The following is a 14,130-nucleotide window of genomic DNA, read 5'->3' as shown; positions in this document are numbered from 1 at the left end:
TGTGTGTGTGTGTGTGTGTGTGTGTGTGTGTGTGTGTGTGTGTGTGTGTGTGTGTGTGTGTGTGTGTGTGTGTGTGTGTGTGTGTGTGTGTGTGTGTGTGTGTGTGTGTGTGTGTGTGTGTGTGTGTGTGTGCGTGTGCGTGTGCGTGTCATTTTCTGCACTCCTTACTGCTAACTACATAATTCAGCGGGATCATAAAATATGAAACAGAATCACAGCTGGATATCAGTGGTCCAGGAAAATTACTTTTCCATAGAGCAGTGCTTCTCAACCATTTTCATGTCAAATTTCACCCCAAAATGGATGCATAATTAAGCCGCAGACCCCCCTTTGAAAAAATTTGGTGCCAAGGACCCCTCATAAGACTGAGAGGATCATAGCTGTTAGATTTGATTAATTACAGAAACTACAACTGTCTAACTAATTAACCACTTTCAACCTGGCATCCCTATTTTGTGCGCGCATCTCGACGCGTTGTGAGCTGCTGTAGATCAGCTATCTTCGCTATTTTTGAGTACGTACTGTAAGTGGCTAAACTGTACATCATTTTGCTGGGGGACCCCATGGAATCTCCCCATGGGACCCCCTGGGGGTCCCCGGACCCCACTTTGAGAATCACTGCCATAGATCCAGAGCAAATGAGGACACAGCAGCTGCCCTTTTTAAATGATGGACTGAATCACTATAGCAACCTGCCCTTCAAACTGATAGGACGCTGTCCACATGTTTAATGTTCATCGCACTTATTGTAACCTTACAGTCTGGATGAGGGCCTGCTAAATGCCAGAATTATAAATTGTTTAAATACCCAACATCTCTAAGTTATGAAGTAAACTGAAGTGTTGCGTTTCGCAATTGTTCACACGATTGATTCTAATCATCTGTGTAATAGATGTTACTTTGTCATCGACTTGATAAATATTAGAACCGCAGGTCTCTGATCTAGTTGTCAATATCTACGTTAATATTAATTCATCGATTACAGACACCTCTTAATTTGGATGGAGTTAACCTGAGGGTGGATGGCTGTTGGCGCACAGAGCAGTAGAACCTGATTTCAAATGTAATTTCAAGATTTCAACACATTTTGTGTGATTAATTCACATTAATTTCTGTTTGTGTGATTAAATTCATCAACATACGGTAGAACATTAATACTCCATGGCGATACATTTATTTGTTTATACAGGCCGGCCGGGCTCTCCAAAAGGAGGGCTAAACAATTAGCAAGGTACTGCTCAATATCAGCTATTATAGGAAGCCGCTCAATTTTGAGGAGGCGTTTGTTTCCTTTACCCATGATTGTCGTCTGCTGTGCTTGACAAGTATGCCAACATTATTGTATGTAAAAATGTTCTGCCTTATATGCACGTTGTAACTGGCTGTTTGCCCATTATCTGACTGCACCGGCAGTGTTTGTGTCCTTTGTACAAGGCATTCTTGTACTTCTGTTTATGTGGACATAAATAAATATTTCAAGTGTGTGTGTGTGTGTGTGTGTGTGTGTGTGTGTGTGTGTGTGTGTGTGTGTGTGTGTGTGTGTGTGTGTGTGTGTGTGTGTGTGTGTGTGTGTGTGTGTGTGTGTGTTTGTGCGCGCGTGTATGTACTTGTAATACTGTACTTGCGAGGGCCAAATGCCCCCCTCAAGTGTAGTAGAATTTGAGAAACAGACATTGTGAGGAGTCTCTAGTCTAGACCGTTCCGTTTGTTATGACATCTCGGTTGTTTTTATGGTTTAATAAGATTTGGAGAGTTGTGGTCTTTTCAGACGGGTAGCGACAGACGCTCCTAGTAATTCATTTTCAGCGAGAGACGAGCGGACAGGTAGGCAGGGAGGCACCGGGCAATCTGACACTGGCACATCTGGCATCTCTTCTTTCTAGGTGACGTACAACATTGTTTCTCAAAGTGGGGTCCGGAGACCCCCAGGGGTTCTTGGGGGGTACCAGGGGGTCCCCAGCAAAACTAGTTAATATGGCCTCACAAGTATTCACATGAGAAGTGCAATACGACCCGCTGATCCAAGCGAGAACAGGTTGGAGTTATAGGGTCAGGATTAAGCATTTAGAGGTTAGGTTTATGGGTTATGGTTTGAGTTATGCCTGATTTACACTTAGTTGAGTGCCAGTATCGAGCACCAAAAATAGTAGTATCTACTGTAGGTGAATGGTAAACCATAGTAAACTAGCGCGTACCTGAACAGCAGCATGAGGGCCTGAAAGAATGTGCGGAAGTTGTTGTGGTGATTGATCTCTGTGTCCTCGTTAAGTTCAATGTTTCCGAACACCTGAGGGACGATAACATGAAGGGAAGAGATAGAGGAAAGGGGATATTTATTGTCTGATAAAAGAGTTTCAGTCCAAAATGTTACATAATAATAGATTTTGTATAATTATAAGTTTATCATTAAAGGCACTGTAAGTGATAGTCTTTGGTTAAAACAAAACGTTTTTTTGTTAAAAAGTAAAAGCTCTATATTCATATTTTCGTAGTAGTCCTATAGTAATCATTGCTTTAGAGTGTTTGTTCAGTAACAGGGGTCTCTCCATCTCTACAGCTCTTCAGTAAAAAGAAAATACATCTTCAGGTCGGGATACCAGTTTTATCCAATCAGATGAGAGAACCCCACAAAGACAATTTATCAGCTTGTGTTCAAATTTAGTCACAGCTCATATTTGTTTCATCACTTCAAATTTCACTTTATCCTGTAACCTGTATGAGTTCCCTCACCTGACATGAATATTTATTTTCTGTTTACTAAAGAGCTGGAGAGACGGAGAGACACGTGTTATTGAACAAACACTATAGCAATGATTGTTATGGGAATATAGAGCTATTAAACAATTATTTTAACAAACAATATCACAACACCTTTAAACATTGCAGGTGTAAAATGGTCTAGGAGGATCCAATATGTAAAAGAGTTGGTTGTGTAACACCAAAACCAACAAAAAAATGGTGCTGCTGAAACACAAAGAACGGCTTTGCTTTGCTTTACTTTGGCAAAGTGCTGGATAGTTCCATTTGGAATAAGACTCTTCACAGTTACAGCACAGCATCTATAACTTTTTAGGTTCCCAGTAAATATGGTGCCACCGTATGGTGACATGAAAGTTGAGAGGCACCACCCACCTGCATCCCAATGATGGCATAAATGAAGAACAGCATAGCAATCAGCAGGCAGACATAGGGTAGAGCCTGAAGGAGAAAAACAAACCAAAACGGGAACCAAAACACGTTTTATTATTCATATCTAGTCGCAGCGACTCCAGGTGTTGTGTGGTTGTGCAGCCGTGTGTGTGTGTGTGTGTGTGTGTGTGTGTGTGTGTGTGTGTGTGTGTGTGTGTGTGTGTGTGTGTGTGTGTGTGTGTGTGTGTAGCTGTTTACTTATTTACATCCCCATTAGCTACTGTATTGTAACAGTAGCTAATCATCTTAGAGGCCCCATTAGCATTTTTACTAACATTCACACTCTCAATAAGACTCAATACTTAACATAACCACTACAAAACAACCAACAGCAACGCAAAACCTGTTTTATACATAGAGTAGCTCTGCATGATAATTACATCTCTACAATAAATGAGTAAATAAATCGTTTAACAACTAACTCATCCTCTAAATCATACATAAAAGTAGAATGGATAGCTCTATACATCCATTGGTATCACTAATGTTCAGTGATCTGGAAGTTATTTGAACAGGTTACAGGTAGCAGGTTGAATTATGTACTGTATGCTTTATTACTTTATAGTAGCTTATATTTGTTTGTCACCAGACACATTATTCTAATCGGCAGTCTTCAGAGGACCTTTTGCTGTTACCACTGTGTAGAACTAGTTTAAAAGGATCCCTGGCTAATAAGCCTTATATGACTTAATACATTATAATTGTCCTCTATAACTAAAATAAAAAATTGAAAACACCTTAAATATTTTATTTATTTTGAAAACAGTTCATCTTTTACTCAAGGGGGACAACGCCCGTCGCAAGTTGATGATGTGTTCCAGCCTTGTGGAATGTATGGAATGCGTGCGTGTGTGTGTGTGTGTGTGTGTGTGTGTGTGTGTGTGTGTGTGTGTGTGTGTGTGTGTGTGTGTGCGTGTGCGTGCGTGCGTGCGTGCGTGCGTGCGTGCGTGTGTGTGTGAGTGAGTGAATGGGTCACCTTGAAGGACTGGACAAAGGTCCAGAGGAGGATGCGGATGGTGTAGCCCTGCCTCAGCAGCTTGATGAGGCGAGCGGCTCTGAACAGCCTCAGGAAGCTCAGGTTCAACAGACGGTCCGCCTGAACGCCACAAAGAACACCAGTCAATCAACCAGCAACTATAACAACAACTAATTCACCAAGCTCAGGAAACTAAATCCCATTTCATGTCACAATATCATTGGAAGAATTATTCTTATTGTCACAATCTTCAGCTTTTTTCAGCAAATCTGAGTTAGTTAGTTCATGATTTAACATGACAGTTGAACATGCAGAACAATAAAGGCAACACGATAAGCTGAAGCTTATTATGCCCACCTTATTGCTATTTAAATTAATTGTCACAATAGAAAAAAGGAAACAAAAGAGCAAAACAAAGAAAAACCAAAGTATCAACAAAGCTGCAAGTCTTACACACCAGAACAAACGAAACGGAACGAAAAGAAAGGAAAAGTAAAGGTAGTCACATCCTACGACACAGGTTCACTGAAGCATGCTAGTTCTCGTGGTGTTGATGTGGTGTTTCTACCAAAAACAAGTCCAGTACAATCAATACTTCTGTAAATTAAATGATTAAATGATCCATGACAGCAGGTGAAGTCACTCACCGTAGTCTAAAAGTGACATTTTGGAGCAGGTGACGGTAACATTAGTGAGGACAATGGGACAACAGACAGACAGACAGACAGACAGACAGACAGACAGACAGACAGACAGACAGACAGACAGACAGACAGACAGACAGACAGACAGACAGACAGACAGACAGACAGACAGACAGACAGACAGACAGACAGACAGACAGACAGACAGACAGACAGACAGACAGACAGACAGACAAACGATAGATGGACAGACAGACAAAGAGACAAAGACAGAAAGAATCAGAATAAAGTGTAAGACAGAGAGGAGGAAGAAGACACGGTGAGGAACAGTAAAACACACTTAAAGCAGTTAGGTCACCTGTAACAAACACTTGACTGGCTAAAAAGACAGTAACAATGTTTCCATCCAAATGTCAAAGAGAGGAAAAAAAAGAAGAAAAAAGAACAAGAAAAAGGAAATGCATTCCTATCAGTTGAACAGAATAACGTCTCTGTCGGGTGGAAACCTCATACTGTATGTCAAAAACTGTTACTTTTCAGGATTAAAATTCGCGCAGTGTTTCCAGCTTGCAGATCTGCTACTTTTGATGCTTTTGTGTGACTCTGTAGTATGATCAAGTAGGGCGTTAATTTTACGAAAAAACACAAAAAGTTAGAATATGGAGATAAGAGGTTTCTGCCCGACAGCAACGATAAATAGAACACCTGATGGAAGAATGTCAGAGAAGACAAGAAAAAGACTTCACAAGAAATACATAAATATATATTTGAAGAATGGATTACTATTGGGAAACGTTGCTTCATCTTTCACAATTATTTTCATGATGTCATGATGTTTTCACAAAAATGCTTTAACTTTTTTTTTCCTCTTAAAAAATTGCAAAAACAGCAGATCTACAAGCTCACAATGCATCACATCCTGATGTGTGGTGAGCGTGTAGATCGGCTATTTTCGCTAATTGTCGAACAAGGAAGTATAATAGGGCTTAAGCGGTTAAAAGGATCCCTGGCTAATAAGCCAAATGTGCCTTAATACTAATAGATGGATTATAATTGCCATCTATAACTAAAATAAAAAATGGAGAACACCTTAAATATTTTATTTATTTTAGAAATAGTTAATCTTTTACAGAAGCGGGACAACACCCGTCGCAGGTTGATGATGTCATTTGTCCATGTGTGGTCCAGCCCTATGGAATGTATATTTGAAAAATATTGTTTTGATGTTCATATTAATCATATTAAAAGGAAGTATTAAGTTGTTTTTTATTAGGACATGCTAATAACATTCCATAGGGCTCGACCACACATGGACAAATGACATCATCAACTTGTGATGGGAGTTGTCCCCCTTTAGTAAAAGATTAACCATTTCTAAAATAAATACAATATTTAAGGTGTTTTTAATTTGACATGTAACTTATAGAGGGCAATTATAATGCATTAAGGCATATTTGGCTTATTAGCCAGGGATCCTTTAATACTTCAGATGTAACCATAGCTAGGTACTATAGTGGTGCTGAACACAACCCAGGAGTGTGTTCCAATAAACTGCCACCTTAAGATGTCCCTAGATGAATCTCTAAGCTGCATTCAAAGAAAGCATCTATCCTCAGATCCTGTATCAGGCCTCAGGGATAGATCGATACCATCAACACAACCACCCCCCCCCCCCCCCTCCCCCCATCCCTTTTTCTACTCGTCTGAATTATCAGGCTCACTGGCCCACAGCCAAGACTGCTTTGCTGATATGGCTAGTTAGCATGTCTGCACAAAGCTTTGTGTAGAGGCTTTTGTTGTATCAGCAGTCTGGGCTATGTTTATCTGTGTGTGTGTGTGTGTGTGTGTGTGTGTGTGTGTGTGTGTGTGTGTGTGTGTGTGTGTGTGTGTGTGTGTGTGTGTGTGTGTGTGTGTGTGTGTGTGTGTGTGTGTGCGTGTGTGCGTGCCTGCCTGCCTGCCTGCCTGCCTGCCTGCGTGTCAGGTTCTCTGTCATTAATAATTAATTATCATACTGTAGGTGAAATTGTAGCATGCGATAAAAGGTGAATGCTAAGTACACGGTGGGGACTTACTTTGATTTCAGTGACCAGGATGTCAGTGATGCTCCCCAGCACGGTTACAAAGTCAAAAACGTTCCAAGCATCTTTCAGATAATTCTGGGGGAGGGGGAAATGATTAATGTTTACAGTATATCAGTGAAGTCGATTTCTCAGTACATTAACATGAATCGAAGTTACTGAATTGTAAGTCTGAAATAAACAGTTAAAACTTGACCCACTAGAGGGCCAAAGGCGATGATCTTGAGGATGCATTCCAGAGAGAAGAGGGCAGTGAACACGATGTTGAGATTCCTCAGCAGGGCCTCGTAGAAATCAGGAGCTCCGTGGAACTGAGGGGTAACAGAGAACACGCCCTTATCTTTAACATTTTCACCCAACATACTGCAGTCATTGCCATGTCCCAGCAGGACTAGGACACAATCCCCTTAAGAGCTTCCAGTTGGAGCACCCGGTAGTGGGTGAGTGTTTTCCTCTATGCTACCCAGATGCCCCAGACGATGAATGATTACTGCTGTTGTTCATTGTATGGACAGTTTTATTTTCTACTCAAAAGTCCAAATCCAGTTAAAAATAAACATACTGTATGTGAACACACCCAACATGTAGATGGAACCAATGACAGAACATTATATATCAAGTGCTTTTTTTTTACCTTCATCATGAGCACAACTGTGTTGACTGCAATCATGATCATGATAGAGTACTCAAACGGACCCGAGACCACAAACTTCCACATCCTGTACTGGAACGACTGGGTGTTCTCTGGCATGTAGCGCGTCAGTGGCTTGGCGTTGATAGCAAAGTCGATACAGGCCCTCTGCAACAACACAGGTATAAAACAGAAGGGAATTAGTTATTAGTTATTTGAAGCAACGGCACACCGGCATCTGTTTAGTTCGGACATCGTTGCAATTACCTCTATCCATTGGGAGAGACTATCTATCAATCATACTCACCCAACCGTAAAACAACATAATCATCATCAGCAGGCTATTTGTCAACACCATCATTCCTCTCAATGAATAAACGTTTTTTAATCACAATTTCAAATTTGAATAGGGCTGAAGTGGTTAATGTATGTTTTGTAATAATAATCCAAATCCACAAAGTACAGTTACTAGTAACTAAAGTTTTATAATAATTGTAGTGGAGTAAAAAGTACAATATTTGAATATATTTTGTAAGTTTGGGGGCCGGAGTCCCTTCCTACAAATGTAATGGAGTCGAAAAAGTACAATATTTGTCTTTGAAATGTAGTGGAGTGGAAGTCAAGTATAAAAAAAAAGTAAAGTACAGATACTCAAAATATTTATTTATAAGTACAGTACTCCAGTAAACGTAAGGTCCACCACTGGGTGATGGATAAAACCACAGGTGAATGAACAAATGGCAGGAGGAGAAACAAATGAATTCCCTCCCCCCCAGTTTGTTTCTCCCGGCTCCAGCTGTCAGAGGCAGCTCCTTAAACATACGAGCGCAGAGATTTATGTGTGTGGTTGAACGGACCACTCTGGGCCGTCTAATGGGTCCTGGTGGAGATATCGGGCAGGAACGGTTCACTGGCTTTATTTTTCTGTCCACAGAGCCTGGCGCCCAGTGGTGAAAAGTAACTAAGCACATTTACTCAAGTACTGTACGTAAGTACAATTTTGACTTCGTATTTTTACTTTACTGGAGTATTTCCAATTGTCTGTACTTTTGCTTCTACTCCACTACGTCTCAGAGGCAAATATTGTACTTTTACTCCACTACAATTATTTGAAAACTTTAGTTACTAGTTACTTTGTAGATTTTGATTATTATTACAAAACATACATTAACCACTTCAGCCCTATATACATTTCGGCCATTTGAAAATAACCGATCTACACGATGCCAATCTACACAATGCTACACAGCTTGTAGAACTTGTAGATCTGCTATTTTCAAAAGATTTTTATACATTTTATACATTTGAAAACTGGGACATATTGCATAATGAGTACTTTCTACTTTTGGTACTTTAAGTACATTTTCATGCCAATACTTTTGTACTTTTACTTAGGTAAATTTAGAATTCCGGACTTTTACTTGTAACAGAGTATTTCTACACTGCAGTATTGATACTTTTACAACAGTAAAAAAAAATAGTACTTTTTCCACCACTGCTGGCGCCGAGAGCCATGCTGCTGGCACCTCAGGACAGCCCCGGAGCAGAATGGACCGTAGGGGTCCTACACCCTTTTAGCTATGGTCAAACTGTAAGACTATCCCAAAGATTTAATGACCCACATTAGACAGCGTCTCGTCCAATGTGGCGGTGTTAATTCAATTTATTATGAAAGGTGTCACATCATTCGTCATTCCTATCAACTTAGTTAATTGGTTCTCAAAGTGACAGGGACCCCCAGGTGTCCTTGAGGGGGTTCCAGGGCGTCCTCAGTTAAATGGTAGATGATAGCTAGGGATCAAATGGACCCTTACGGGTCTGAAACTTTACTTATAGTTACTTTTTAGATTTAAAATGTTACTACTGAACATACATTAACCACTTAAGCCCTATATATATTTCGGCTATTTGAAAATAGCCGATCTACAAGCTCACAACGCGAGTTTCTAGATCTGCCATCTTTCAAAAGATTTGTATACATTTTGAAAACTTGAAATGGAACATTCTGCATAATGAGAACTTTTACTAGTACATATCTGATGCCAATACTTTTGTACTTTTACTAAAGTAAATTCTGAATACCAGACTTTTACTTAACAGAGTATTTCTACATTGCGGTATTGATACTTTGACTCAAGTAAAATAATGTGAGTACTTCTTCCACCACTGCAGATAATAACAGCCTGGCTGTGATCTATTGTACCTCGTTCTTCTCCAAGCTGCACTCAGACATGGCCTTGTCTCCCTGCTCCTGGAAGGTGATGATGATGAGGGCCACGAAGATGTTGACAAAGAAAAAAGGAAAGACCACAAAGTAGACCACGTAGAAGATGGAGATCTCGATTCGGTACCCCGGGCTGGGACCCTGGTCCTCGAAGGTAGCGTCCACCGAGTGCTTAAGGACTCTGGACACAGACACACAGCAGCACATCAAAGGTGAGGAGGGGTGAAATACATCAATCATTTGTTACTCTTAGCCAGAGTGACTTACAGTAACCTTGAACCCTAGTGTTCCGATTCTGGGGGCGAACATTTGGCATAAAGAATCAGTGTTGATTTTGACAGCAAAGCAAGTGTTAGTCATATTTTAGTCATCTGAAATGTTTTAGTTTTTGTCGACTAAATATCATAACATTTTAGTCGGCTAAATCTACAGTTGATTTAGTCGACTAAAATGTATTTTGGCGGGCCTTGATGGCATCGTAATGGCAGATTTTACACTTGGTTGCATGCTGAAAATAGCCAAGCTTATATATCAGCTTATATATATGCTATTTTCAGAGCGCAACACACAAATAGTTTTCGTCAGTGACGAACATTTTTCGTCATAGTTTTAGTCGACGAAATCAACACTGTAAAGAACCAATCTACACGCTCACGATGTGTCTCGTTGCAACACTTTGTGAGCTTGTAGGTCGGCTACTTTTGGCAAAGATATTTAGTGTAGAGTGAAAACATCAGGAAGAAGAGGGTTTATTTGGTTAAGTGAGTAAGTGCAGTAAATGACTTTAGTAAGCAGGAAGGTATTCAAGTGTCATTCTTAGGGACACTTTGACTGAACTCATCTTTGATGTGGGAATCACAACTGTAACCTTTCAGTTTCAGGTTGGTTCCAAACCACTAGGCTACTTGATCACAATTCCTATCCACTCTTAAATGTCGAAAAATCGGAAAAAATGCAATGGCAATAACAAGCTTATGCTTATGATCTTGTGATGTTTAGGAAAAGCACAAAAAAGGTCTTTCCACTCAATCTACAAGATTCAGACTGTATCTTTAAGAATACAGCCTCACACATTCTTTGCCCGTAAAAAGATAGGTAATTAAAAGTTACGTCAGTTAAAAGTTAAGACGTTAACATTCAGCGTGAGTGTTGCAAATATAAAGCGGCCTTTTCATTAACAGCACTAATATAGACCTTACTGTACAGAGTGGACCACTTAAACCTCCAGGTTATGAGATGTGATCAGTATTTAATAGCCTTTCAGCCCTGACTCAACAAATCCTTAAACGATAATGTTTATATGGCATCGGCACATTATCTAATAATGGACTTAATGGATTGAACTGCAACATTGCATCGCCTTAACATCGCATTAACATCGCCTGTTAAGAGCAGCAGGTGTCCCAGTGTGGTTAAAGAGACCATACAATAACTGAGAGGTCACAGGTTGAAGAATCCCTATACAACTACATGTATCCATCAGCACAGGCTTGTGTCTGCACAGTGCACACACAATAGAAATGGCAGTATTTCTGTTTTGTAGGCTATTCAATTAAACCAAATAGCCGATCCACAAGCTCACCACGCGTTGCATCGCAATGCGCTGTGAGCTTGTAGATCTGCTATTTTTTTAAAGAAGTAAAAGTGAATGTGGTTACTTGTGTCTGTGCTGTGGGTTTTACAAATATTTAACCATTACACATGAAAAGTCTTTTTCTTCTTCTGATAAGTAAACCATTTGGACATACAGTACAAGGTTATTCCGACAGCGACGATATGATAAATCATAGCCGATTACAGTGGGACTGCCACAACGTACTGGCAGCCCCAGGGCTTTTCTCGAAGTCTAGGAGGCAGCGGCTCTTAGGTTTACCCTGCATCTCACCCAGACGATATGCTGTATGACGCCTGTCGTCTCTGGGCTCAGAACCAACACATTTTCGTGCAACACTCTTGTATTATGAAATAGGGCATTCATTTTACGAAAAAAAGACATTATGGAAATATGAAGATACAAGATTTCTGGTTGCCAGGCCTCATACTGTAGCAATGACACTGAGGGAAAACTTGTTGCCTCAGCAGTTTGTGGTTATAATAACATTTTGGCTCTACTGAATATTTCACCCATTCAACCTGTCGTCCCTATTTTGAAATTATAGGGGAACATCTTCAACAACAAAATTCAAAAGCCTTTTTGTTTTTTGAATAGTGAAAATAGCAGATATACAAGCTCACATTGACAAGATCGACTATTTCTCGCTGTGCGAAAATCTGCGAAAGCATAAAATAGGGTTAAATTAGTTTTGACCTTGCTACTGGGAGTTGTTTCACATCTATATTAAATTAAAGATTAAACATGAACAAAATGAAGGATCTAATCTGCTTTCGGGGAACTGTACCATGTCAACGTTACTTTAATGACACTACTGTTGCATCCACTGCGAGTAAAACATCCTACACTCTGGTGACGCAGGTTATAATCCAGTATGCTGTCGAATGAACCGTATAATGATCCTCTGTATTGGTGAGAGATGTTCAGATGCAGCAGTTTGCATGGAATGCAACAGAGCAAACAGAGAAAACAGAGCTGCTACCTTTAAACGCATTTTAAATCTGAAGTGTATACTATTTAAATAGTTTTGAGAAAAGATGCTGCTATTTGTCCCACAGTGACTGCAAAAGATTGCTGATGAAGCAAAATAAAATCTCATCAGTGAACCATTTTTGTTTGGCCAAAACTTCCCACATGTCACATGCTCACGCCATCTGATTGGGGCGGGCTATTTAAACCTCCCTGCTCACACAGCTCTTTTTACACTCTCAAGAGTTAAATTATTGTTAAACATCTGCATTACTTAATTCAAGAATTGCTATTTTGATCAACGTTTGTCTGTTGTCTCTCCTATTGGTACCACATCAATACAGCATGGAACTGTAGCCAAAATCTTATCCGACGACAACAAAATATTCTAAGTGTTGGTTCTGAGAGGCAAAATCTCATCAAATAATGGACCTTGATATGAAAAGGGTTGAAAACCACTGCCTTAGGCGGGCTATTTCATTCCATTCCCTATAAAATCGAGTTGGCAAATCATTTATTATAATTCATGCTTACAGGGAATGAATGAAATGAGACAGAGCCTTCGCCCAATATGCTTAAATATGTATGCTCAATATAGTTATGCTCAATAAATATATTTATTCAATCCAAGAGTTGTCTGACTGAACTTAGATCAATCGTGGCGAGTGCAGAACTTTAACCCCTGAGTCCCTGGCCAGCCCTCCCCCAGTGGAGACGGTGAAGATGTATTATTATTATTATTATAATTATTTATCCATGAGTTGTGTCCTTACGTTGGCCAGCCCTCCCCAGTGGAGACGGTGAAGAGGGTGAGGAAGGCCCACAGAACGTTGTCGTAGTGGAACTCGTATTTCTTCCACTCGCGGGGCATGGCGGCCACCTCGTCCTTGTCGTAGTCCAGGAACTGCCCCCTGGAGGAAGGAGGAGAGCAGAGGAGGAATAGGATACAGTCACTGTCCATTGACTGCACATACGTGTATATTAGCCATATACAGTACAGTACCCACATACGGATTATACTTATGTCCAAGTGCAGATAGCTAGATTTGACTTTTACCCATTCAATCCGGGAACGCATCTACAAATGTCCTCTAAATCCTAACAGTTTTCTGAAAAAAACGTATGTTGCTATATCAGTGGTTCTCAAACTCTTTCATGGCAAGGACCTCCAAAATTATATGTATTTGGCCGCGGACCCCCATCTGAAAATATTTTGTTCCAGGGACCCCCCAGAAGCAAAGTCCACAGTATGATAATTGTCTTTCACTCATACAGGTACGAGCATCAAAATATTGGCATGTTTAACCACCTAAACCCCATATGGTTGAGCATATATGCTAGTGTCTTTTAACTTTTCTATTATTGTGGGGAAAGCTTTCACTGAAAATAGCCGATCGATAAGCTCACAACGCGTCGCAGCGCGACGCGTTGTGAGCTTGTCGATCTGCAATTTTCAGCGATAGCTTTCCCGCAATACGGATGCTGGGGTTTAAGTGGTTTAAGTTAAGCTTTGGGCAAACGCCGCCCTTGGAGAGCCGCTGGAATCGAAACCGCGGCCCCCGACCTTCTCCATTGGCTGGCTGTTTTCCACAATGTTTCCTCAAGTTTATAAATAGATGGACACGGCCAAACTGTTGCTGTTAAAATACGATAGTCTGTTATAGGTTAATATGAGTAATTGCTTCTCTGCTGGATTTATTATACTATTAAGTTTATAAAATAATGCATAATTACTAGGGGTGTAACGATACGTTTTAACAACGATTCGATACGTATCACGATACTTGGTTGTCGATACGATACATGA

General features: G+C 40.3%; 1 protein-coding gene across 1 annotated transcript in view; it reads right to left on the bottom strand.

Annotated features, from left to right (window-relative positions):
* The window catches only part of cacna1ba (calcium channel, voltage-dependent, N type, alpha 1B subunit, a), a gene marked incomplete at both ends in the record, with an annotated part of 140,790 nt that overhangs the window by 20,554 nt on the left and 106,106 nt on the right, over window positions 1-14,130 (bottom strand). The window contains 8 exons of the mRNA XM_080433501.1: window positions 2,196-2,287; window positions 3,133-3,198; window positions 4,166-4,285; window positions 6,882-6,965; window positions 7,088-7,198; window positions 7,522-7,686; window positions 9,722-9,923; window positions 13,097-13,234. Of these exons, the coding sequence (XP_080289627.1) occupies window positions 2,196-2,287; window positions 3,133-3,198; window positions 4,166-4,285; window positions 6,882-6,965; window positions 7,088-7,198; window positions 7,522-7,686; window positions 9,722-9,923; window positions 13,097-13,234 (978 nt within the window). The remainder of the gene's footprint in view (window positions 1-2,195; window positions 2,288-3,132; window positions 3,199-4,165; window positions 4,286-6,881; window positions 6,966-7,087; window positions 7,199-7,521; window positions 7,687-9,721; window positions 9,924-13,096; window positions 13,235-14,130) is intronic.

The sequence above is a fragment of the Gymnoscopelus braueri genome (assembly GCF_963280865.1).
Source record: "Gymnoscopelus braueri genome assembly, chromosome: 7".
NCBI lineage: Eukaryota > Metazoa > Chordata > Actinopteri > Myctophiformes > Myctophidae > Gymnoscopelus > Gymnoscopelus braueri.
This window is presented reverse-complemented; position numbering and strand designations above follow the sequence as displayed.